This window comes from Mustela lutreola, chromosome 14, assembly GCF_030435805.1.
Source record: "Mustela lutreola isolate mMusLut2 chromosome 14, mMusLut2.pri, whole genome shotgun sequence".
Classification (NCBI taxonomy): Eukaryota; Metazoa; Chordata; class Mammalia; order Carnivora; family Mustelidae; genus Mustela; species Mustela lutreola.
In genome coordinates, this window is record NC_081303.1 from 30,299,340 (window position 1) to 30,326,954 (window position 27,615).

The 27,615-nt window shown below is 40.2% G+C and overlaps 2 protein-coding genes across 6 annotated transcripts in view; one reads left to right on the forward strand and one right to left on the reverse strand.

The window, feature by feature from the left end:
- The window catches only part of TDRD5 (tudor domain containing 5), a 102,473-nt gene extending 75,542 nt beyond the window's left edge, over positions 1–26,931 (reverse strand). Inside the window, exons 1-4 of the mRNA XM_059145842.1 lie at positions 26,698–26,931; positions 25,893–26,130; positions 24,723–25,130; positions 21,705–21,901 (exon numbers count right to left, since the gene is read on the reverse strand). Coding sequence (XP_059001825.1) covers positions 21,705–21,901; positions 24,723–25,130; positions 25,893–26,124 — 837 coding nt within the window. The 5' untranslated portion in view covers positions 26,125–26,130; positions 26,698–26,931. The remainder of the gene's footprint in view (positions 1–21,704; positions 21,902–24,722; positions 25,131–25,892; positions 26,131–26,697) is intronic.
- A 106-nt stretch (positions 26,932–27,037) lies between these two features.
- NPHS2 (NPHS2 stomatin family member, podocin) overlaps positions 27,038–27,615 on the forward strand; it is a 32,530-nt gene continuing 31,952 nt past the window's right edge. For all 5 annotated transcript variants that reach the window (XM_059145849.1, XM_059145850.1, XM_059145851.1 and 2 more), the window contains exon 1: positions 27,038–27,219. The gene's annotated coding sequence lies outside the window, so the exon portion shown is untranslated. The remainder of the gene's footprint in view (positions 27,220–27,615) is intronic.

Sequence of the window (27,615 nt, forward strand, 5' to 3'; positions counted from 1 at the left end):
CCAAACATTATCACAGGCAATGACCTATCAATGGAGCAAAGGAACACTATGGTTAGCTGTGATCTGGGACTACACACAGACAGATTATTTGAGGCTTCATTTCTAGAAAATATGGCTAATCCGTGCTCATCCACTCACACTGTCACTCTCCATGTAAACTTCCTCTCAGCCAGTATAAAGGAAATGTAATAGAATGTGGTAAAAAGATTATTCCTATCTTGCAAAACAGAGTTTAAATTGTTCTAACCATTTGCTTTGTGAAACAAAGCATGGCAATGGGCAAAGGGTGTTATACCAAAGACCACGCCTGGCTGTTCTTCTTAGAGGTAAAAGATGAACAAATACTAATAATCATCTTACAGGGGCGCCTGGGTGGCTCAGTGGGTTAAACCGCTGCCTTCGGCTCAGGTCATGATCTCGGGGTCCTGGGATCAAGTCCCACATCGGGCTCTCTGCTCAGCAGGGAGCCTGCTTCCCTCTTTCTCTCTCTCTCTGCCTGCCTCTCTGCCTGCTTGTGATCTCTCTCTGTCAAATAAATAAATAAAATCTTTTAAAAAAATAAAATAAAATAATCATCTTACAAAGGAGAAATTTATTTTTCTTGTTAATAACGTGATTTTCTTACTACAAAACAGTATATGTTCACTGTGGAAAACATAAAATATAGTATAAAAAAGTCTGTAAATTTATAATTTAAGTGTGTTATACGTGTTCTTTTTCTACACTAATATATATACTTTAGAATTCTGAGTAGGACCACATAGTAAACTGTTAAATCTGTAATTCTGAAGAAATGGCAAGTTGTACATTTACAAATAGGATTACATAGGATCTGATAATTACATGGAGTCTGTCCTGCTAGCAAATTAAAGTACATAGTTTAGAAATTAGAACCCACACTTTGGAAAAGATTCAAACAGCTCCCATGGCAAAAACTTCAACTGGCCATGAAATGTGGTTGCTAGACTGCATATATGAGGAATTCTTGGAGCTGCATGAAACTTAAAGGAAAACAGTTAGAGAAAAAGTGTCTGTGCTTCCCTCTCACCCTCTCATTGAGGCCATGCCAGGAGCAAAGGTCCTAAACAGTGCACTAAATAGTGCCTTGTTCTGATGGTTACAGGCAGAGTCTCCCCACCCCATTTTATGGAGTTTAAAGTCTTTGAAAAAGAAATATGTACTATCATTAATATTTTTTCTGGAATTTTTAGTCAGTAAAATAAATTTGGAAGATAGAAGAACTTCAAACACTAGAAAAAACAAAGCAAACTAATCCTTCATTGTTGAGTTTTACACAGTTAATTTATTTGGACTCAAATCATTTTGAGTTTTACTTTGTTAGTACTATACTGACTGAACTGTGTTTCCTAAAATTCCCATGTTGAAGCCCTAACCCTCAGTGTGATGTTTTTTGTAATGAGGTCAGAGGGTGAGTACAATATACACACACATACACACACACACACAGGAATATTATTTTTTTATAATATTCTAAATTTTTTATTTTTTTAAAGATTTTATTTATTTATTTGACAGAGAGAAATTACAAGTACACTGAGAGGCAGGCAGAGAGAGAGAGAAGGAAGCAGGCTCCCTGCTGAGCAGAGAGCCCGATGCGGGACTCGATCCCAGGACCCTGAGATCATGACCTGAGCCGAAGGCAGCGGCTTAACCCACTGAGCCACCCAAGCGCCCCTAAATTTTTTATTTTTTATAAACATGTATTTTTATCCCCAGGGGTACAGGTCTGTGAATCGCCAGGTTTACACACTTCACAGCACTCACCAAAGCACATACCCTCCCCAAAGTCCATAACCCCACCCCCCTTCTCCCAACCCCTCTCCCCCCAGCAACCCATAGTTTGTTTTGTGAGATTAAGAGTCACTTATGGTTTGTCTCCCTCCCAATCCCATCTTGTTTCATTGATTCTTCTCCTACCCACTTAAGCCCCCATGTTGCATCACCACTTCCTCATATCAGGGAAATCACATGATAGTTGTCTTTCTCTGCTTGACTTATTTTGCTAAGCATGATACGCTCTAGTTCCATCCACATTGTCGCAAATGGCAAGATTTCATTTCTTTTGATGGCTGCATAGTATTCCATTGTGTATATATGCCACATCTTCTTTATCCATTCATCTGTTGACGGACATCTAGTTCTTTCCATAGTTTGGCTATTGTGGACATTGCTGCTATAAACATTCGGGTGCACGTGCCCCTTTGGATCACTACGTTTGTATCTTTAGGGTAAATACCCAGTAGTGCAATTGCTGGGTCATAGGGCAGTTCTATTTTCAACATTTTGAGGAACCTCCATGCTGTTTTCCAGAGTGGTTGCACCAGCTTGCATTCCCACCAACAGTGTAGGAGGGTTCCCCTTTCTCCGCATCCTCGCCAGCATCTGTCATTTCCTGACTTGTTAATTTTAGCCATTCTGACTGGTGTGAGTGATATCTCATTGTGGTTTTGATTTGTATTTCCCTGATGCCGAGTGATATGGAGCACGTTTTCATGTTTCTGTTGGCCATCTGGATGTCTTCTTTGCAGAAATGTCTGTTCATGTCCTCTGCCCATTTCTTGATTGGATTATTTGTTCTTTGGGTGTTGAGTTTGCTAAGTTCTTTATAGATTTTGGACACTAGTCCTTTATCTGATATGTCGTTTGCAAATATCTTCTCCCATTCTGTCAGTTGTCTTTTGATTTTGTTAACTGTTTCCTTTGCTGTGCAAAAGCTTTTGATCTTGATGAAATCCCAATAGTTCATGTTTGCCCTTGCTTCCCTTGCCTTTGGCGATGTTCCTAGGAAGATGTTGCTGCGGCTGAGGTCGAAGAGGTTGCTGCCTGTGTTCTCCTCAAGGATTTTGATGGATTCCTTTCTCACATTGAGGTCCTTCATCCATTTTGAGTCTATTTTCGTATGTGATGTAAGGAAATGGTCCAATTTCATTTTTCTGCATGTGGCTGTCCAATTTTCCCAACACCATTTATTGAAGAGGCTGTCTTTTTTCCATTGGACATTCTTTCCTGCTTTGTCGAAGATTAGTTGACCATAGAGTTGAGGGTCTATTTCTGGGCTCTCTATTCTGTTCCATTGATCTATGTGTCTGTTTTTGTGCCAGTACCATGCTGTCTTGATGATGACAGCTTTGTAATAGAGCTTGAAGTCCAGAATTATGATGCCACCAACTTTTTCAATACACATAGGAATATTATTCAGCAAACAAATCCTGCCATTTGTGACAATATGGATGGACCCTGAGGGCATTACGCTAAGGGAAATAAGTCAGAGAAAGACAACCACTGTATGATCTCACTTACATGTAGAATCTAAAAAACAAAACAAAACAAAAAAACTTGAGCTCATAGATATAAGAATACATTGATGGTATTCAGGGGCAGGAGTATAGGAATGGGTGAAATAAGTGGAGAAAGTCAAGAGGTACAAATTTCCAGTAATAAAAAATCCTGGGATGGGTGCTCTGGGGGGCTCAGCTGACTAAGCATCTGCCTTCAGCTCAGGTCATGATCCCAGGGTCCTGGAATCAAGTCAGGCTCTCTGCTCAGTGGGAAGCCTGTTTCTCCCTCTCCCTCTGCCACTACCCCTACCTCTGTCAAATCAATTTTTTTTTAATCTTAAAAAAAAATCCTGGGGATGTAATGTACAGAACGGCAACTATATTTAATACTGTATGTAATAATAATATAGAATAATAGACATTACATAATATACATTATATGATTATGTAACATAATAGTTAACAGTGTTAATAACACTATATTGTATAATTGAAAATTTCTAAGAGACTAGATCTTAAAAGTTCTCACCATAAGAAAAAATAATTTGTAAATATGTGTGATGATGGATGTTAAGTAGACCTGCTATGATCATTTCATATTATAAACATACCAAAGCATCATGTTAAATATCTGAAACTAATATCAGTGATATCTCAATTTTTTTTAAATCAATAAAAATTCTTTTAAAAGATATAACTCAGAAACAGATGGAGATACATACAGTGAGGTATATAGGAAGAAGCACAGAGCTCCACACTGTCACCAGACATGTCACTCTCCCCCCAGATCTCTACTCTTCATTAACCTGGAAACTCTCCAAATCCAACACATTAGGATTTTTTTGGAGGCTTTTTTCCAACACCATAACTGATTGATTCACTGGCCTCTAGTGAATGAATTCAATTTCCAGCCCCTTTCCTCTCTCAGGAGGTTGGAGGTAGAACTAAAAAGTTCTAACCCTCTAGTCACATTGTTGGCTCAAACTGGCAACTAGCCCCCATTCTTAGGTGCTTTCCAAAAGTCACGTCATTAACAATAAAAGACACCTTTATAGCTTTCATCTCTTTAAAAACTGCAAGGTTTTAGGAGCTCTGTGCCAGAAAAGAGGGAAAAAATGTAATTTTATATAATAAATCACAATATCACATCCTATAATCAATCTTAATAGATGGAGAACATTTCTACATACATCCATGGGGAAAATCTCAGAATCTAGTAACAGAAAGGAATTTCCTCAACCTGGTTTATGGCATTTATAAAAATGGTACAGTTAAAACCATAGTTAATGATGAAAAACTAATGTTTTTCCCCCACAGTCAGGAAAAAGCCAAGAATTTCCACTCTTACAACTTCTATGCATTATTATACCAGAGAGCCTAAGAAGAAAGAAAAAGCCATATAGATTGAAAAGGAAGTAAAAATGTCTACTCCCAGAAAATATAATGATCTATGCAGAGAATCTCAATTCTGGGGCACCACAGTGGCTCAGTCGGTGAAGCGTCTGACTCTTGATTTGGCTCAGGTCATGAGCTCAGGGTCCTGGGATCAACCACCTCCCCCCCCCCCCCCGCCAATCACATCAGGCTCCACACTCAGGGTCAGGAGTCTGCTTGAGGATTTCTTTCTCTCTCCCTCTTCCTGTGCCCCGTTCCTCCTCCCCTTCTCTCTTCCTGTCTCCCTCCCTCTCTCTCTCTCTCTCTCGCTAATACATAAATCTTTTTTTTAAAATCCCAACTCTATAAAAAAGCTACTATAATGATCTGAACTACAGAAATGAGTTTACCAGATACCTTGATTCAAGGTCACAAAATTCAAGGTCAATATACAAAAAAGTCCAATTAATTTTCTATATACCAGCAACAATTAACTAGAAAATAAATTGAAAATATCCTTTATGGCATCAAAAATATGAAAAATGCAAGGGTAAAACTTAACAAAATATATGCAAGCCTTGGGTACTTAAACTATAAAAGAGTACTGAAAACTTAAAGACCCAAATGGAAAAACATACTATGCTCATGAATCAATAGTTAAGATGTGAATTCTCCCCAAACTTACCTATAGACCCAATGTAATTCTAATGAAAATCACAAGAGGCAATATTTATTTTTGGTGGAAATTAATAAATGGTTTATATCAAACTAAGTTTATCTGAAAATGCAAAGAACCTAGAGTAGCAAAAACAATTTGAAAAAGAAAGCTGTAGGACTTAACTATGTAATTTCAAGATGTTAAAAAACTAGAATAATCAAGATAGTGTGGTATTGGCAAAAGAACATGTAAATCAATGCACAGAATAAAGAATCCTAAAACCTACACATACAAGAGGTTAATAGATTTGATAGAGATGCCAAAGTAATAAGGTAGTTCAGTGAGGAAAACAGTATTTTACAAAAAATAGTGCTAGAGGAATTAGCTATACATTGCAAAAAAACTTTCATCCATATTGGTACCTTATATAAAAATTAACTTGAGAGGTGCCTGGGTGGCTCAGTGGTTAAGCCTCTGCCTTCAGCTCAGGTCATCATCTCAAGGTCCTGGGATGGAGCCCCACATCAGGCTCTCTGCTCGGCAGGGAGCCTGCTTCCCCCTCTCTCTCTGCCTGCCTCTCTGCCTACTTGTGATCTCTCTCTCTCTCTGTGTGTCAAATAAATGAATAAAATCTTAAAAAAAAATTAACTTGAGATGGAAAATAAACTTAAGAAGAACTAAGGAAATGAGGTAAGCACAGACCAGAAGAAAGCATTTGCAAAACATGTCTCTGGTAAAGGACTTGTACACGCACATTCATATATTATTCTTCCAACTCAATACAAATCTCAATTTTTAAGAATGAGCAAAGGATGTGAAGACACACTTTAAAGAAGATGTATAAAAGGAAATGTGCATATGAAAAGATGCCCAAAATTATTCATTGTTAGTGAAATTCCAATTAAAACCACAATGAAATATCACCACATATCCATTCAAATGACTAATATTTTTTAAATTAACAATACCAAATGTTAACAAAGATGCAACTAGAACTCTCTTTTGTAGCTCACAGGAGTGTAAAATCATAGAGTCACTTTAGAAAACAGTTTGGCAACTTCTTATGAAGTGAAACATACTTACTGAATGACCCAACAATCCTACTGCTAGGTATTTACTCAAGAGAACTGAAGTCCACAGTCATACAAGTATATGCAAAGGTTCATAGTAGCTTTATATATAAATATCCCAAAAAGGAAACAACCCAAATATCATCTAATGGGGGTAGATAACAAGTTGAAGTATATCAATAGAGTGGAATGATATGCAATCAAAAAAAGTAACAAAAGCTTCATGCTAAGAAGCTAGACACAAAGGCCAAACACTACTTAATTCCATGTGGGTGAAACTCTTGAAAAGTCAAACTCATAGAAAGCAATGGTTTTTATATCTGTGGCTATAGCTGAGAAAAGAGGTCAATTACAAAGCAGCATAATGAAACTTTTTAAAAATGATGGAAATAGTTTCTTAATTTTGATGGTGATTACATGACTGGCTATATTGTCAAAACTCAAACTGTACCATTTTAAATGGGTAAATTTTATTGTATGTAAATTTTTACTAAAGCTAATTTTTTTTTAACTAATACAGGTAAGGCACTTTTATATCTTGAATTTAATTTCCATGTGCTTACTCTGAACTCGATTTAAGCTACCATCTTGTGTGGACTGAGAAGGAAGATGGTGGGGGAAGAGGGGAACCTAATTTCATTTGGTTCCTGGAATTCAGCTAGCTAGCTATCAAATCATTCTGAACACCTGCAAACTCAACTGGAGATCTAAGGAAAGAATTAATTGCTACAATTAATAGAAAAATGACCACTTTTTTCAAGGTAGGAGGTGTGGAGATATATCAGAAGATAAACCCCGGAGGGAGGGAGTCAGCTACCAGAAAGTGATAAAGCCGCAGAGCACAAAATTGGAACTTCAAGCCATCTGCTCCAGTGAGGGACGTCCCTGCTTGAAAGGTGCTCAGGTGGCCAAATGGGCAGAATCCTAGGTGGGGCGGTGTGGTCTCAAGATCCCTGGAGTCACAGAAAGATCAGGCATGCCTGAGTGCAAAAGAGTTCCCAAGCATCAGAGCAGGGAAGCCAGCTGCTATCACTGAGCCCAGGAGTGGGCTTGCAGTTCGATGCTGCCATAAACCGTAAATGAGGGCATGACAGGGTGATGGCTCTCCAAGCAGGGGCCCAGCAAGAGGCAGAACCACAGCGAAACCTCATCCCTTCCATGGGAGGAGCAGTCGTAGTATACATGGCAGGAGCTTGTTAAGTTTGGAGACTCAACGCAGGGTCACATGCCTGAGATAAAAACACTTGGTCACAGTCTGGGTGAACACAGAGTATGGACAGAAACCAGGGAAACAAGACTGATTGACCCCTTCTCCCCAAGGGTGCACTAAAGACTGGGGGCACAAACTTTCAGCTCCAGGGACTGGAGATCAGGACATCACCATTTCCATTTTCATTTCCATCCCCAAAGTGGGGCAGAAAGCCTTCAGAAACAAAAGTCACGTAGAGCAATGCAAAGCAGCTACACTGAACCTGGCCCCCTAGCAAGGGCAGTGCCTGAAGTCAAAGACACCTGAGAATCAGTGCAACAGCCCCCACCCCAGGAGACCAGCAGGAACATCTGTGATCACACCTAACTGCAAAACTCTAGCACTAGGATAAAACAGTATGTAGATTTGGGGTCTCTTATGATTCTTTAGTCTTCGGTTTCAATTTTTTTTTTTCCTTTTCAACTAGTTTCTTATTTTATGAGCTCTTTAAATCTTTTTTAATTTTCATTTTTATATTTACATTTATATATATATTCTTTATTTTTGGCTTTCTTTCTATATATATAGATTTCTTTCCTTATAATTTTGGGATCTAGATTCTTCTAACAGACCAAAATATACCCAGGACTGAGTACACTGCTCTGTTCAATTGACCTGTTGGATTATATTCTCTCTCTCTCTCTCTCTTTTTTTTTTTTTTTTTTTTTTTTGGTTTCTGATCTCTTCTGATTTTTTAGTATATATTTTGATGGGGATGGTCGCTATATTTGTATTTTATTCTCTTGTTCATTTATTCTTCTCTAGACAGAATGGCAAGATGGAAAAATGCACCCCAGAAAAGAAAACAAATGGCAGTATTAACTGCCAAGGAATTAATCAATATGGATATAAGCTGCTGGGCCTAGAATTCAGAATAACAATTATAAAGATACTAGCTGGGCTTGAATAAAGCATAGAAGACACAGGGAATCCCTTTCTGAAGAAATAAAAGAACTAGAATCTAATCAAGTTGAAATAAAAAAGGCTATTAGTGAGATGCAGAAAAAAATGGAGGCTCTAAATGCTAGGATAAATGAGGCAGAAGAGAGAACTGGTGATATAGAAGATAAAACGAAGGAGAGTAAAGAAATTGAGAAAAAGAGAGATATACAGCTACTGGATCATGAGGGGGACAATTCAAGAGATAAGGGATACCATAAAGCAAAACAATATTAGAATAATTGGGTACCAGAGGAAGCGGAGAAAGGGGAGGGGGGACAAAAGGTATACTGGAGCAAATTATAACTGAGAATTTCCCTAATCCGGAGAAGGAAACAGGCTTTCAGTCCCAGAGGCAGAGAGAATCTCTTTCAAAATCAATATAAATAGGTCAACACCTCAACATATAATAGTAAAGCTTAAAGTCTCAGAGACAAAGAAAAAGTACTGATAGCAGCTCAGGACAAAAGATCTGTAACCTACAAAGGAAAAAACATAAGGCTGAAAGCAGACCTAGCCACAGAGACCAGGCAGGTCAGAAAGGATTGGCATGATACATTCAGGGTGCTAAATGAGAAAACACATAGCCAAGAATACTTTATCCAGCAAGGCTATCATTCAGCATAGAAGGTCAGATAAAAATCCCCAAGGATAAAGAGAAACTAAAAGAATTCGTGGTCGCTAAACCAGCCCTGCAAGAAATATCAAAGAGGATCCTTTAAGAAAAGAGAAAACCCAAAAATAACTTATATGAGAAAATAACAGAGACAATATACAGAAATAATGACTTAACAGGTAATACAATGGCACTAAATTAATATCTTTCAATAGTCACTCTGAATGTAAATGGGCTAAATGCTCCAATCAAAAGACACAGGGTATCAGATTAGATAAAAAAGTCTCTCGCTGTGTGGAAGGGACTCATTTTAGATCCAAAGATACCTCCAGATTGAAAGTGAAGATGTAGAGAACAATTAATCACACTAATAGACATCAAAAGAAAGCTGGCAATCCTTATACCAGACAAATTAGATTTTAAACAAAAGACTAATATGAGATGAAGAAGGACACTATATCATAATTAAAGGGGCTATCCAACAAGAAGATCTAACAATTATAAATATTTATACCCTTAACACGGGAGCAACCAATTATATAAGCCAATTAATAACAAAATTAAAGAAACACATTGACAATAATACAAAAATAGTAGAGGATTTTCACACCCCACTCACTGCAATGGACGGATCATTAAAGCAGAAGATCAACAAGGAAGGAAGGGCTTTGAATGACGCACTGGACCAGATGGACTTCACAGATACATTCACAGCATTCTATCCTAAAGCAAGAGAATACACATTCTTCTCGAGTGTACATGGTATATTCTCCAGAACAGATCACATACTGGGTCACAAATCAGGTCTCAAGTGGTACCAACAGATTAGGATCATTCCCTGCATATTTTCAGACCACAATGCTTTGAAACTGGAACTCAATCACAAGAGCCAATTTGGAAGGAAAACAAACACATAAAGGTTAAAGAACATCCTACCAAAGAATGAACTGGTCAACCAGGAAATTAAGAATTTTAAAAATTCATGGAAACAAATGAAAATACAACCTTTCAAAATCTTTGGGATAAGCCAAAGTGGTCCTAAGACCACTTTGTTTCTCAAAGAAACAAGAAAGGTCTCAAATGCACAATGTAACCTCACACCTAAAGGAGCTGGAAAAAGAACACCAAATAAAACCTAAACCCAGCAGAAGAGAATAAATAGAGATTAGACCAGAAACCCATGAAATAGAAACCAAAAGAACAGTAAAACCCATCAAGGAAACTAGGAGCTGGTTCTATGAAAGAATTAATAAGATTGAGGGACGCCTGGGTGGCTCAGTTGGTTAAGCAGCTGCCTTCGGCTCAGGTCATGATCCCAGGGCCCTGGGATCGAGTCCCGCATCAGGATTCTTGCTTGGCAGGGAGCCTGCTTCTCCCTCTGCCTCTGCCTGCCTCTCTGTCTGCCTGTGCTCACTTGCTCTCTCTCCCTCTGTCTCTGACAAATAAATAAATAAAATCTTTAAAAAAATAAAATTAAAAAAAAAAAAAGAATAAGATTGATAAACCCCCGGCCAGACTTATCAAAAAGAAAAGAGAGAGGAGTCAAGATGGCGGAGAAGTAGCAAGCTGAGACTGCTTCAGCTAGCCGGAGATCAGCTAGATAGCTTATCTAAAGATTGCAAACACCTGAAAATCCATCGGCAGATCGAAGAGAAGAAGAACAGCAATTCTGGAAACAGAAAAACAACCACTTTCTGAAAGGTAGGACCGGCGGAGAAGTGAATCCAAAGATAGACCCCGGGGGGAGGGGCCGGCTCCCGGCAAGCAGCGGAGCAACCGTGCACAAAATCAGGACTTTTAAAAGTCTGTTCCGCTGAGGGACATCGCTCCAGAGGCTAAACCGGGGCGAAACCCACGCGGGGTCAGCGTGGCCTCAGGTCCCGCAGGGTCACAGAAGGATCGGGGGTGTTTGAGTGTCGCAGAGCTTGCGGGTATTGGAACGGGAAAGCCGGCTACAGAGACAGAGCCGACAGTAAGCTCGCAGCTCGGTGTTACCTTGAACCGGTCGCAGGCTCGGTGAGCTCGGAGCGCGGCCGGAGGTCAGGCAGACGGGAGTAACTGGGCGCTGTTCTCTGAGGGCGCACTGAGGAGTGGGGCCCTGGGCTCTCGGCTCCTCCGGGCCGGAGACCAGGAGGCCGCCATTTGTATTCCCGTCCTCCGGAACTCTACGGAAAGCGCTCAGGTAACAAAAGCTCCTGAAAGCAAACCCGAGCGGATTACTCACCCCGGCCCCGGGTAAGGGCGGTGTAATTCCGCCTGGGGCAAAGACACTTGAGAATCACTACACCAGGCCCCTCCCCCAGAAGATCAACAAGAAATCCAGCCGAGACCAAGTTCACCTACCAAGGAGTGCGGTTTCAATACCAAGGAGAGCAGCAGAATTCCAGAGGAGGAGAAAGCCAAACACGGAACTCATGGCTTTTTTCCTGGGATTTTTTTTAGTCTTGCAGTTAATTTGATTTTTTCTTTTTCATTTTTTTTTTTCTTGCCTTCGGGTAAAATTTTTTTTTTTTAACTGTTACCTTTTTCGTTTTTAACGATTTTTTACTAGTTTATCTAATATATATTTTTTTCTTTTTTACATTTTTCTTAGGTGTTTTCTTTTTTTAAAAATTCTTTTCTTTTCTTTTCTTTTTTTTTTCTTTCTTTTTTTTTTGTTTTTTTTTTCTTTCTTTCTTTTTGAACCTCTTTTTATCCCCTTTCTCCCCACTCACGATTTTGAATCTCTTCTAATTTGGTTAAAGCATATTTTCCTGGGGTTGTTGCCACACTTTTAGTATTTTACTTGCCCCTTCATTTACTCTTATCTGGACAAAATGACAAGACATAAAAATTCAACACAAAAAAAAGAACAAGAGGCAGTACCGAAGGCTAGGGACCTAATCAATACAGACATCGGTAATATGTCAGATCTAGAGTTCAGAATGACAATTCTCAAGGTTCTAGCCGGGCTCGAAAAAGGCATGGAAGATATTAGAGAAACCCTCTCGAGAGATATAAAAGCCCTTTCTGGAGAAATAAAAGAACTAAAATCTAACCAAGGTGAAATCAAAAAAGCTATTAATGAGGTGCAATCAAAAATGGAGGCTCTAACTGCTAGGATAAATGAGGCAGAAGAAAGAATTAGTGATATAGAAGACCAAATGACAGAGAATAAAGAAGCTGAGCAAAAGAGGGACAAACAGCTACTGGACCACGAGGGGAGAATTCGAGAGATAAGTGACACCATAAGACGAAACAACATTAGAATAATTGGGATTCCAGAAGAAGAAGAAAGTGAGAGGGGAGCAGAAGGTATACTGGAGAGAATTATTGGGGAGAATTTCCCCAATATGGCAAAGGGAACGAGCATCAAAATTCAGGAGGTTCAGAGAACGCCCCTCAAAATCAATAAGAATAGGCCCACACCCCGTCACCTAATAGTAAAATTTACAAGTCTCAATGACAAAGAGAAAATCCTGAAAGCAGCCCGGGAAAAGAAGTCTGTAACATACAATGGAAAAAATATTAGATTGGCAGCTGACTTATCCACAGAGACCTGGAAGGCCAGAAAGAACTGGCATGATATTTTCAGAGCACTAAACGAGAAAAACATGCAGCCAAGAATACTATATCCAGCTAGGCTATCATTGAAAATAGAAGGAGAGATTAAAAGCTTTCAGGACAAACAACAACTGAAAGAATTTGCAAACACCAAACCAGCTCTACAGGAAATCTTGAAAGGGGTCCTCTAAGCAAAGAGAGAGCCTACAAGTGGTAGATCAGAAAGGAACAGAGACCATATACAGTAACAGTCACCTTACAGGCAATACAATGGCACTAAATTCATATCTCTCAATAGTTACCCTGAATGTGAATGGGCTAAATGCCCCTGTCAAAAGACACAGGGTATCAGAATGGATAAAAAAACAAAGCCCATCTATATGTTGCCTCCAAGAAACACATTCTAAGCCCGAAGACACCTCCAGATTTAAAGTGAGGGGGTGGAAAAGAATTTACCATGCTAATGGACATCAGAAGAAAGCAGGAGTGGCAATCCTTATATCAGATCAATTAGATTTTAAGCCAAAGACTATAATAAGAGATGAGGAAGGACACTATATCATACTTAAAGGGTCTGTCCAACAAGAAGATTTAACAATTTTAAATATCTATGCCCCCAATGTGGGAGCAGCCAACTATATAAACCAATTAATAACAAAATCAAAGAAACACATCAACAATAATACAATAATAGTAGGGGACTTTAACACTCCCCTCACTGAAATGGACAGGTCATCCAAGCAAAAGATCAGCAAGGAAATAAAGGCCTTAAACGACACACTGGACCAGATGGACATCACAGATATATTCAGAACATTTCATCCCAAAGCAACAGAATACACATTCTTCTCTAGTGCACATGGAACATTCTCCAGAATAGATCACATCCTCGGTCCTAAATCAGGACTCAACCGGTATCAAAAGATTGGGATCATTCCCTGCATATTTTCAGACCACAATGCTCTAAAGCTAGAACTCAACCACAAAAGGAAGTTTGGAAAGAACCCAAATACATGGAGACTAAACAGTATCCTTCTAAAGAATGAATGGGTCAACCGGGAAATTAAAGAAGAATTGAAAAAAATCATGGAAACAAATGATAATGAAAATACAACGGTTCAAAATCTGTGGGACACAACAAAGGCAGTCCTGAGAGGAAAATATATAGCGGTACAAGCCTTTCTCAAGAAACAAGAAAGGTCTCAGGTACACAACCAAACCCTACACCTAAAGGAGCTGGAGAAAGAACAAGAAGGAAACCCTAAGCCCAGCAGGAGAAGAGAAATCATAAAGATCAGAGCAGAAATCAATGAAATAGAAACCAAAAAAACAATAGAACAAATCAACGAAACTAGGAGCTGGTTCTTTGAAAGAATTAATAAAATTGATAAACCCCTGGCCCGACTTATCAAAAAGAAAAGAGAAAGTACCCAAATAAATAAAATCATGAATGAAAGAGGAGAGATCACAACTAACACCAAAGAAATACAAACTATTATAAGAACATACTATGAGCAACTCTACGGCAATAAATTTGACAATCTGGAAGAAATGGATGCATTCCTAGAAACATATAAACTACCACAACTGAGCCAGGAAGAAATAGCCTGAACAGACCCATAACCAGTAAAGAGATTGAAACAGTCATTAAAAATCTCCAAACAAACAAAAGCCCAGGGCCAGACGGCTTCCCGGGGGAATTCTACCAAACATTTAAAGAAGAACTAATTCCTATTCTCCTGAAACTGTTCCAAAAAATAGAAATGGAAGGAAAACTTCCAAACTCATTTTATGAGGCCAGCATCACCTTGATCCCAAAACCAGACAAGGATCCCACCAAAAAAGAGAGCTATAGACCGATATCCTTGATGAACACAGATGCGAAAATACTCAACAAAATACTAGCCAATAGGATTCAACAGTACATTAAAAGGATTATTCACCACGACCAAGTGTGATTTATTCCTGGGCTGCAAGGTTGGTTCAACATCCGCAAATCAGTCAATGTGATACAACACATCAATAAAAGAAAGAACAAGAACCATATGATACTCTCAATAGATGCTGAAAAAGCATTTGACAAAGTACAACATCCCTTCCTGATCAAAACTCTTCAAAGTGTAGGGATAGAGGGCGCATACCTCAATATCATCAAAGCCATCAATGAAAAACCCACCGCAAATATCATTCTCAATGGAGAAAAACTGAAAGCTTTTCCACTAAGGTCAGGAACACGGCAGGGATGTCCATTATCACCACTGCTATTCAACATTGTACTAGAGGTCCTAGCCTCAGCAATCAGACAACAAAAGGAAATTAAAGGCATCCAAATCGGCAAAGAAGAAGTCAAATTATCACTCTTCGCAGATGATATGATACTATATGTGGAAAACCCAAAAGACTCCACTCCAAAACTGCTAGAACTTATACAGGAATTCAGTAAAGTGTCAGGATATAAAATCAATGCACAGAAATCAGTTGCATTTCTCTACACCAACAGCAAGACAGAAGAAAGAGATATTAAGGAGTCAATCCCATTTACAATTGCATCCAAAACCATAAGATACCTAGGAATAAACCTAACCAAAGAGACACAGAATCTATACTCAGAAAACTATAAAGTACTCATGAAAGAAATTGAGGAAGACACAAAGAAATGGAAAAATGTTCCATGCTCCTGGATTGGAAGAATAAATATTGTGAAAATGTCTATGCTACCTAAAGCAATTTACACATTTAATGCAATTCCTATCAAAGTACCATCCATCTTTTTCAAAGAAATGGAAAAAATAATGCTAAAATTTATATGGAACCAGAAAAGACCTCGAATAGCCAAAGGGATATTGAAAAAGAAAGCCAACGTTGGTGGCATCACAATTCCGGACTTCAGGCTCTATTACAAAGCTGTCATCATCAAGACAGCATGGTACTGGCACAAAAACAGACACATAGATCAATGGAACAGAATAGAGAGCCCAGAAATAGACCCTCAAATCTATGGTCAACTAATCTTCGACAAAGCAGGAAAGAATGTCCAATGGAAAAAAGACAGCCTTTTCAATAAATGGTGCTGGGAAAATTGGACAGCCACATGCAGAAAAATGAAATTGGACCATTTCCTTACACCACACACAAAAATAGACTCAAAATGGATGAAGGACCTCAATGTACGAAAGGAATCCATCAAAATCCTTGAGGAGAACACGGGCAGCAACCTCTTCGACCTCTGCCGCAGCAACATCTTCCTAGGAACAACGCAAAAGGCAAGGGAAGCAAGGGAAAAAATGAACTACTGGGATTTCATCAAGATCAAAAGCTTTTGCACAGCAAAGGAAACAGTTCACAAAATCAAAAGACAACTGACAGAATGGGAGAAGATATTTGCAAACGACATATCAGAGAAAGGACTAGTGTCCAGAATCTATAAAGAACTTAGCAAACTCAACACCCAAAGAACAAATAATCCAATCAAGAAATGGGCAGAGGACATGAACAGACATTTCTGCAAAGAAGACATCCAGATGGCGAACAGACACATGAAAAAGTGCTCCATATCACTCGGCATCAGGGAAATACAAATCAAAACCACAATGAGATATCACCTCACACCAGTCAGAATGGCTAAAATCAACAAGTCAGGAAATGACAGATGCTGGCGAGGATGCGGAGAAAGGGGAACCCTCCTACACTGTTGGTGGGAATGCAAGCTGGTGCAGCCACTCTGGAAAACAGCATGGAGGTTCCTCAAAATGTTGAAAATAGAACTGCCCTATGACCCAGCAATTGCACTATTGGGTATTTACCCTAAAGATACAAATGTAGTGATCCAAAGGAGCACATGCACCCGAATGTTTATAGCAGCAATGTCCACAATAGCCAAACTATGGAAAGAACCTAGATGTCCATCAACAGATGAATGGATCAAGAAGATGTGGTATATATACACAATGGAATACTATGCAGCCATCAAAAGAAATGAAATCTTGCCATTTGCAACAACATGGATGGAACTAGAGCGTATCATGCTTAGCGAAATAAGTCAAGCAGAGAAAGACAACTATCATATGATCTCCCTGATATGAGGAAGTGGTGATGCAACATGGAGGCTTAAGTGGGTAGAAGAAGAATAAATGAAACAAGATGGGATTGGGAGGGAGACAAACCATAAGTGACTCTTAATCTCAAAAAACAAACTGAGGGTTGCCGAGGGGAGGGGGTTTGGGAGAAGGGGTTGGGATTATGGACATTGGGGAGGGCATGTGATTTGGTGAGTGCTGTGAAGTGTGTAAACCTGGTGATTCACAGACCTGTACCCCTGGGGATAAAAATATATGTTTATAAAAAATAAAAAAAGTATAAAAAAAAAAAAAAAAGAGAAAGGACCCAAATTAATGAAATCATGAATGAAAGAAGAGAGATCACAAGCAACACCAAAGAAATACAAAAAAATTATAAGAACACATTATGAGCAACTATATGCCAAGAAATTAGACAATCCGGAAGAAATGGATGCATTCCTGGAAACACATAAATTACCAAAACTGAACCAGGAAGAAATAAAAAACCTGAACAAACCCTACCTAGCAAGGAAATTGAAGCAGTAACCAAAAATCTACCAATAAATAAGAGCCCAGAGCCAGAAAGCTTCCCAAGGCAATTCTACCAAACATTTAAAGAATTAATACCTAGTCTTCTGAATCTGTTTCAAAATCTAGAAATGTAAGGAAAACCCAAATTCTTTCTATGAGGTCAGCATGACCTTGATCCCAAAACCAGCCAAAGATCCCACCAAAATGGAGAATTAAGGACCAGTATCCCTGATGAACATGGATGCAAAAATTCTCACCAAGATACTAGCCAATAGGATCCAATAGCATACTAAAAGGATTATTCGCCAGGACTTAATGAAATTTATTCCTGGGCTGCAAGGGTGGTTCAACATTTGCAAATCAATCAATGTGACATACTACTTTAATAATAGAGAGGACAAGAACCATATGATCCTCTCAATAGATGCAGAAAAAGCATTTGACAAAAGTACAGCATCCTTTCTTGGTTAAAACGCTCCACAGTATAAGGATAGAGGGAACATACCTCAATATCATAAAAGTCATCTACAAAAAGCCCATAGCAAATATCATTCTCAATGGGAGAAAACTGAGAGCTTATCCCCTAAGGTCAGGAACATGGTAAGGATGTCCACTATCACCACTGTTGTTCAACATAGTACTGGAAGTCCTAGTCTCACAAAGACAAGAAGAAATAAAAGGTATGTGAATAGGCAGAGAAGTCAAACTCTTACTCTTTGCAGATGACCTGATACTCTACATGGAAAATCAAAAAAACTCCACCCCAAAATTGCTAGAACTCATATATGAATTTAGCAAAGTGGCAGGATATAAAATCAATGCACAGAAATCAGTTGCATTTCTATGCACTAATAATGAAACAGAAGAGAAATTAAGGAGTCAATCTCATTTACAATTGCACCCAAACCATAAGATAACCTAGGAATAAACCTAATCAAAGAGGCAAAGGATCTGTACTTGGAAAACTATAGAACACTCATGAAAGAAATTGAGGAAGACACAAAGAAATGGGAAAGCATTCTATGCTTATGAAATGGAAGAATAAATATTGTGAAAATGTCTATGCTACCTAGAGCAATCTATACATTCAATACAATCCCTATCAAAGTTACCATCAACTTTTTTTACAGAGCTGGAACAAATAATCCTAAAATTGGTATGAAACCAGAAAATACCCCAAATAGCCAAAGAAATGTTGAAAAAGAAAAGCAAAGCTGGTAGCATCATAATTCCAGACTTCAAGCTCTATTACAAAGCTGTCATCATCAAGACAGCGTGGTACTGGCACAACAACAGACACATAGATCAATGCAACAGAATAGAGAACCCAGAAATGGACCCTCAACTCTATGGTCAACTAATAGTCAACAAAGTAGGAAAGAATGTCCAATGGAAAAAATACTGTCTCTTCAACAAATGGTGCTAGGAAAACTGGACAGCCACATGCAGAAGAATGAAACTGAACCATCTTCTTACACCAAACACAAAAATACTCTGAAAATGGATGAAAGACCTAGATGTGAGACAGGAATATATCAAAATCCTAGAAAAGAACACAGGCAACAATCTCTGTGACCTCAGCAACAGCAACTTCTGGCTAGACAGGTCTCCAAAGGCAAGGGCAAAAAGGACAAAAATGAACTATTGGAACTTCATCAAGATAAACTTTTGCCCTGCAAAGGAAACACTCAACACTAACAAAAGACAACTGACAGAATGGGAGAAGATATTTGCAAATGTTTTATCAAATGAAAGACTAGTATCCAAAATCTATAAAGAACTTAACAAAACTCAACACCCCAAAAATAATCCAGTTAAAAAATGGACACTTCACCAAAGAAGACACACAAATGGCCAACAGAGACATGAAAAACTGCTCAACATCACTTGGCATCAGGGAAATACTAATCAAAACAACAATGAGATACCACCTCACACCAGTCAAAATGGCTGAAATTAGTAAGTCAGGAAATGACAGAAGTTGGCAAAGATGTGGAAAAGGGGGAACCCTCTCACACTTCTCGTGGGAATGCAAGCTGGTGCAGCCACTCTAGAAAACAGTATGGAGGTTCCTCAAAAAGTTGAAAATAGAGCTACCCTATGAACCAACAATTGCACTACTGGATATTTACCCTAAAGATACAGATGTAGTGATCTGAAGGAACACATGTACCCGAATGTTTATAGCAGCAATGCCCACAATAGCCAAACTATGGAAAGAGCCCAGATGTCCATCGATAGATGAATGGATAAAGATGTGGTATATATATACACACACACACACACACACACACATATATATGTGTGTATATATATACACACACACACACACGCATACATACAAACAATGGAATACTATGCAGCCATCAAAAAAGAAATCTTGCATTTGCCAGGAGATGGATGGAACTGGAGGGTATTATGCTAATCGAAATCAGTCAGAGAAAGACAATTATCATATAATCTCACTGATATCTGGAATCTGAGAAGCAAAACTGATTAACATAGGGGACGGGAAGGAAAAATAAAAAGAAATCAGAGAGGGAGACAAACCATAAGAGACTCTTAACTATAGGAAACAAACTGAGGGTTGCTGGAGGGGAGTAGTTTCAGGGGATGGGTTAACTGGGTGATGGGCATTAAGGAGGGCACAGAATAAAATGAACACTGGCTGTTCACAACTAATGAATCACTGATCTCTACCTCAAACTAATAATACACTATGTTAATTGAATTTAAATAAAATTTAATTTTTTTAAATGCAAAAAAAAAAAAAAAAGGAAAAAAAAGGCTGTTATCTTGCTAATTTAAGCAGGCTTTTCTTGGTTGCCATGACTTTGTTCAAAAATCCTTCAGTGTAGGGGCACCTGGGTGGCTCAGTGGGTTAAAAGCCTCTGCCTTCAGCTCAAGTCATGATCTCAGAGTCCTGGAATCAAGCCCCGTGTTAGGCTCTCTGCTCAGCAGGGAGCCTGCTTCCCTTTCTCTCTCTCTGCCTGCTTGTGATCTCTGTCTGTCAAATGAATAAATAAAATCTTTTTTTTTATTATTATTTATTTATTTATTTGACAGAGAGAGATCACAAGTAGGCATAGAGGCAGGCAGAGAGAGAGAGGAGGAAGCAGGCTCTCCACCGAGCAGAGAGCCTGACGCGGTACTCGATCCCAGGACCCTGAGATCATGACCTGAGCCGAAGGCAGCAGCTTAACCCACTGAGCCACCCAGGCGCCCCTGAATAAATAAAATCTTGAAAAAAAGAAATCCTTTAGTGTATATATAGCCAAAAAACTAAAAGCACCACAGTGTTCAGGCCAGTCATTCGAGTGAAGATATCCATGAGGCAAGTTGCAAATATATTTCTACCACTTTGGTGAGAAGCTGGAACTAGAGAGAGATCTGAGAGTCATCTGCAGAAAGTATGCCTCACTTTTCAAAAGTTCACATTATGCCACTTTGCTTTTATAAAGGATCTGGGTAGGGTTAGTTCTTGCTTTGGCTATTTGGCTAACTTAAAGCAGGGCGCCTGGGTGGCTCAGTGGGTTAAGCCTCTGCCTTCAGCTCAGGTCATGATTTCAGGGTCCTGGGATGTAGCCCCACATCGGGCTCTCTGCTCAGCAGGGAGCTTCCCCCCACCCCCATCTCTGCCTGCCTCTCTGCTTACTTGTGATCTGTCTGTCAAATAAATAAATAAAGTCTTTAAAAAAAAAAAAAAAAACTTGGCTAACTCAAAGAAATTGAAAGAGGATTTTCACTTTTACCAAAAAAGGCCAGAAGTGAAAACAGCATCCAGCATTCGTTCTGCAGTGAGTGGTCACAGGGGCTGCTCTGAGCAGTCGGAGGGGCACTGCCTGCCTCCTTCACCAAGAACTTCATTCAGCATCAAGCTATGGTGGCTTGAAGCTGTACTTTATCTCCGTTTGTTTATTTATTTTGTGTATCAATTACCAAGATATGTCCTAAGGTATCAGAAAAACCATTAGCATGATATATTGTAAAATATCAGAAATGTCCACTAGAGATTAGTTTGAGGGTCTGGGAATGTTCAAAATATTTTCCATATAAATTAATGGTAACTGTCTCCTTGCTTTATACCAGTTCAAGCCAAGAAAGGTTTCCTAAGAACACTCTACTTACAAACAGCAGGGGAAACCTGTTGGAGAAACCAGAGGAACTGATAAAATTATACTGTTTTCTCACTGCCACCTCTTACTAGCTAATAATCCACACAACCATAGAAAATGCTCAAGTTAAATCTGAAATGACTTGAATTTTTTTAAAAGTAAGCTCTTCCATCAGATCTAAGCAATAAACAGTTAATTTAAATGCATTTTTATTATTTATATCTGTAAAATCAGATATCTTACATATCTTACCTGATTTAATTTTTCAGTGTGATTCAGCCTTGAAGTCTCTACTACATTTGACTTAAAAGTCTTTTCCACGTTCAATATTTGCTTCGGCGGTTCCATGTTTGAAGCAGGTTGTGAAAAGCGAGACTTTACAACTGGGAAACCTGCAGAGTACGATCCATGTGGTTTCATTCTAAAAGGCTGGGTAAACATTTTACCTCCTTTTGTGAAAAAAAGAACAGAGAAAAGTTGTCAATAACAATTTCTACTTTATTTTCTGGTGGTTATCTATAGAGGATATAACCTAACTGCCCTCAACTTTGAAATAACAATTTTAAAAAGTGAGCTTATGTTTTCGTATTACCAAATATAATTTACATACAATGGAAAATATCTATCATCTATAGAAGAAAACCAAGAGATCATTAAGTGTGATACTGAGAAGGATGGGGCTACCTAAAAACTCCACTTAAGGCCACCTGAATATAAATAGAAGCAGATTTCAACAGGAGGTCAAAAAGTCTCCAAGTAAGGAGTCTACTTAAAACTATGTTTCTCGGGCGCCTGGGTGGCTCAGTGGGTTAAGCCGCTGCCTTCGGCTCAGGTCATGATCTCGGGGTGCTGGGATCAAGTCCCACATCGGGCTCTCTGCTTTCTCCTCTCTCTCTGCCTGCCTCTCTGCCTACTTGTGATCTCTCTCTGTCAAATAAATAAATAAAATCTTTAAAAAAAAAAAAACTATGTTTCTCAAACCCGACAATCACCTAGTAGTATGGGAACAAGGAAAGGCAATAAAAAGCTATATAATTAAGGATATTCTAGAGTACACATTTTTTTTTCTTCGGCATTTGAAGGGAGGGAAATACCACTGGAAAGATAAATGTTGAGGTAGAGCATGAAAATTTATCACTAGACTTCATTATAGCCTAACTCTTTACCGTAAGATCAAGCACACACGCGCGCACGCACACACACACAGAGTTTCCAATATATCCTGTGGAAGAAGGGTCCACAGATGGGTAACATAAACAATCCAATCACTGGGAAGGAATATCGCTCCCCTCATTCAATAAGTTGGCAAACTGCTTTATACAAGTCAACCTCTTGTAAGTTTAACAGCATGATAAGTTTGTCTCCCTAAGTCTGAACAACTCAAGAATACTGATACTGTTGATGGTTCAGGGTTAAACTCAAAAAACACTCAATGGCCCCTGCAGTCTTCCCTGACCAGAGCATGGAAACATCCTATAATCTTCATCAAATTATACTTCCTATCATAGTTTAAGTATTGGTTTCTACACTTGGGACCTTCTCATGGTTTCACCTATATTAATCTAATTACATATTTTAAAGAAAAAGAAAAATCACTGAACTAGGCATAGAAATTCTCCAGATAGGCTCAGTGTCTAGATTCTGTACTGTCAAGGGTCTAGAGAGGCACCATTCAAATGATCACATTGGTCTTCTGAGACTTTGAGACAGTGATTCAGGGATGAAAGGTAGAGCATAGGGAATACAGTCAATTGTATTGTAATAATGTAGCTACACTGCGGTGAACATAAAATATATTCAAAGTTGTTAAATCACTGTGTTGTACACATGAAATTAATAGATTTTATGTCAACTATACTTAAACATATATATATACACACATACACACACACACACATATATATATATATATATTTTTTTTTTTTTAAATACAAACAAACAGAGGGACAAGTATTGGGAAAGGAAAGCACTGAACAGTATTAAGAGTTGTGCATCGGGCGCCTGGGTGGCTCAGTGGGTTAAGCCGCTGCCTTCGGCTCAGGTCATGATCTCAGGGTCCTGGGATCGAGTCCCGCATCGGGCTCTCTGCTCAGCAGGGAGCCTGCTTCCTCCTCTCTCTGCCTGCCTCTCTGCTTACTTGTAATTTCTCTCTGTCAAATAAATAAATAAAATCTTTTAAAAAAAAAAAAAAAGAGTTGTGCATCAAACCTTGGCTGTAACACTTTTCTAGTCATGCAACTTTGGAAAAGTCAATTAACTTTCCTGAGCTTTCTTTTCCTTATCTCTAAAACTGGATTATTCACCCTTCTATGATGTGGCAATGAGAATCCAAGGTAAAATGCTAAATACGGTGGTTATCATTACACTACTTAAATTACTGCAGTGCCTGCTAGGATATCAAAGAACTGTGCCAGCAAAAATCAAATGGCATGGGATGCCTGGGTGGCTCAGCCTATTAAGTGTCTGCTATCAGCTCAGGTCATGATCCCAGGGCTCTGGGATGGAGTCCTGCATCAGGCTCCCTGCTCAGCAGGGAGCCTGGTTCTCCCTCGGCCTGCTACTCCCCCTGCCTATGCTCTCTCTGACAAATAAAATCTTAAAAAAAAAAAAAAAATCAGATGGTAAATGCTACTGATTACTATTGTTTTTTAAACTCTCATTTTCAGGGCATCTGGGTGGGCTAAGTCATTAAGCATTTGCCTTTGGCTCAGGTCATGGTCCCTGGGTCCTGGGATCGAGCCCCACACCAGGCTCCCTGGTCAGCGGGAAGCCTGCCTTTCCCTCTCCCACTTCCCCTGCTTGTGTTCCCTCTCTTGCTGTCTCTCTCTGTCAAATAAATAGATAAGTCTTTTTAAAAAATAAACAATTAGAAAAAAAAATAAACTCATTTTCCACATTATATCTTTACATGAACACAAATGACTCATGTTCACTTACAGTGTCCCAGAGAAAGCAGATCTTGTGTTTTTATAGTAATAGCTACCACTTACTATAAGCTTACTAAATGCCAGGCACTTTTCAGAGCTCATCTCATTTAATCCTCAGCACAGCTCCAAGAGGCAATTATTATTATTCCTATTCTAGAGAGGGGAAACTATGGCTTGGACATTTTAAGTAACTTGCTCAACATCATTCAGCCAGCAAGCTGGAGCACCAGGATGCAACTTTCATCACACTCTGAGAGCTGAGACATTGCACATCTCCATAGCTGCCACTACTGCTCCAAATTCTGCTACCCCACAATACAGTGACTAATGCACACATGCTTACCTGCTGGCCATCCTCTCTGCTTTTTCTCTGATACGCTCTTCTTTAGCATCAACAAAGAACCTGCTCTGGTCTGCTCTACAGAAATGACATCCGAAGCAGCATTAAGCACTTCAAACATAGAAAGGAATCCATACTGCACGTACTGGAAAGAACGTCCAAATCGTCTGACAAATGCCTTCTCAAAATCCGAAAGGAGAACGGGAGATAACGCCAAGAGGTCTTTCAACTCACTCTTCACAAAAGCTGGAAGAATGGGGGGCACCCTTCCTCGGTAAGGTACTCGCCGGCATGAGCTTGGCCCAGAGCAAACACTGGCCCTTCCCTTCTGCACGGAGTTTCGAACCTTATGGCTGCTTCTCTGTTTTGCAACCAAACTTGCTATTCCTTTGGTAGATTCATCTGGAATGGCTAGGGAGGTTTGGAAAAAGAAATCATCTTTAGATGAAAATTTAACTCCTTTTTTTATCCTGTGCATCTGTCGTTATAGAGACAATTTTTAACTCTCCAAGGAGCTGTGTATCTAGGTGGCATTATAAAAGTGAACCTTTGGTTCCTCCATTTCTTGTACATTACAGATGACCACTTGTTAACTCCTCTACCAGAGGATGAAGACAGAAAGATAAATCCTACTATTTAGCATTACCACTGACTGGTGAAACATCTGAAACTCTCAAGATGAATAAACTTCCTTGTAATGTTTATGTTTCATGAAATTTAAAACATGAGTTCATAATTTAAAAGTCCCATTGTTATGCTTCCCCCAATTTAAGGTGCAATAATCTGAAATCAGATGCAAAATGTAGTTTTTGTGAATGCACCTTTTTCCAGGGAAAGATTTCTTCATTTTGTTAAAGCTTTCACTCTTCCCACAACCTCAAAGGTAACCATGAACCCTCTTCCTCTCAAAATGTTAAAATCCCCTCCCTGGAACACAGGGTAATTGCTATATGCGGGATAACTGCTATAACAATTCCTTTTAAGTTTTTAATTCCAGTTAAAGCTACAGTGTTAGTTTCAGAGGTACAATACAATGATTCAACACTTCCATGCATCACCCATTGCTGATCATAAGTGCACTCCATAATCCCCATCACCTATTTATTTGCTAGAATAATTCCTTACCAAGTAATAATTACTGCTTAGCTTATAGATCTTAAAACCTAAGCTTACCTTTCAGTATTACAGTACCATCCCCACAGGGGCAGACAGCGACAACATCAGGCATGTCCAACACCAGCTCCATAGTTGACCGATAGCCAAGGATTCGGAGTGGCAAATGGCTGCCAACCATCAAAAGGTACTCCTTTTCCAATTGCTGGGGGGTCAAACCATCTTTGGCGGAAATGAGAAGTGACCTTATTTCTTTCCTTAGGCATTCCTGAACACGCTCCTGTTCAGACATTGCACCCTACGGGATTTAAGATGGTAACGTGGCTCATGAGACAGGCAGACAAACCCAAGTTGGAGGCGGGAGGGGGGGCACGGCTTTAAAAGGATCAATCGTGGAATATAAACAACCAAGAAGCAAGTTCTAAAGGTGATGAAGCAGGAGCAAAACCGTGAGGGTTCTCTGAAAGGCTGCATTTCACAAATCACTCACACAATTCAAACTCGAAATCTCATGCTGTGATTAACCTGCACACCCCTCGAGGAAAATCACTGCCCCTGGCTAATGGGCGTTACATCCCCAGTTCCCGGCTTGTTTTTATTTTGTTTTTGGTTTTTTGTTTTGTTGTTGTTGTTGTTGTTTTGCTTGAAGCTTTAACAAGGGTTTGTTTGGGACCTTAAGTCTACACCGAAAACCTGGCATCCTGGCATCCGATATCCCTCGCCAATGCTGGGGAAAGGCCCAGGAGGGAGGCAAATGCAATGCCGCCTTCCCCAGCGCTCGAGGGAGAGGGCTCCCGGTGAAGTCCCCGCACCAGCATACCTGGGCCGGCCCAGACCCACGGGGAGGCCACCGGCTTCCTCTTACCAAGTCAACGACCTCTGTTCTGCCGGGGTGAAGGGGTCTCCTCCCCGGCCCCAACGTCTCTCCCCGCCCCAGGCGATGTGAGTAGCTCTCCTTCTCGCGACCCCAAACACAGCCCAGGCCACAGTGGAAGGCCGGCGGGATCCAGGCAGGTGAGCACCGCCTCTCACCCGTGGCGCCCACAGAGCTGGCGCTGCCGTTGCGGGGCCAGGAGAGTCAAAGGGCTTTTCCTGCCCAGCGGCCGACAAAATAGCCGCGCCAAGGCGCCCGCGCGCCTGCGCACCAGCGCCCGAGGGCAGGGGGCGTGCGACCCGGCGCCCCGTTGCAGCCCCGAGGGCGCGAGGCAGGAGGGACGGTTGGGCAGGGCCGCCCGCTCGGGAGTCGGGGCCGGGCCGCCAGGCCGGGTCCTCGGGCAGCGTTAGCTCCCTCGGGAGATCCCGGCGCTACCTTCTCCGAGGTGGCTGGGACAACTGCGGTTCCAGAACGTCTAGGATCACCTCCCCGGCCCGGCAGGGGCGAGAACAGGTGGGCCGTCCCGCCCCAGCCCTGCGCAGAGGGGAGGGGGGAAGGGGGCCTCGAGGTTCCGAACTTGGGTGTGCCTCAGAATCACCTGTGGAGCTTACTGAATTTGGAGGGGGAAGGGAATGATACCCAGGTCTGGTCGTCAGAGATTCTGATTCAGCAGGTTTAACGCGGTTGGAGTAAAAATTACAGGCGATCCTGAAGCTTGGTGGAGAATCAGGGCAGAGCCGGACGCAGTTTGGGCTCCAGAAGAGAGCCGGTGGGGCGTGGAGATTTTCTTGAATGAGTATGAAGAATCTTCCAAGTGCCACTGGAGACAAACGAGCTGGGAAACTAAAGAAGAGAATGTATTTTGAAGAAATAACCTGGGGATGTGTTTACTGGATAGATAGAATGAGC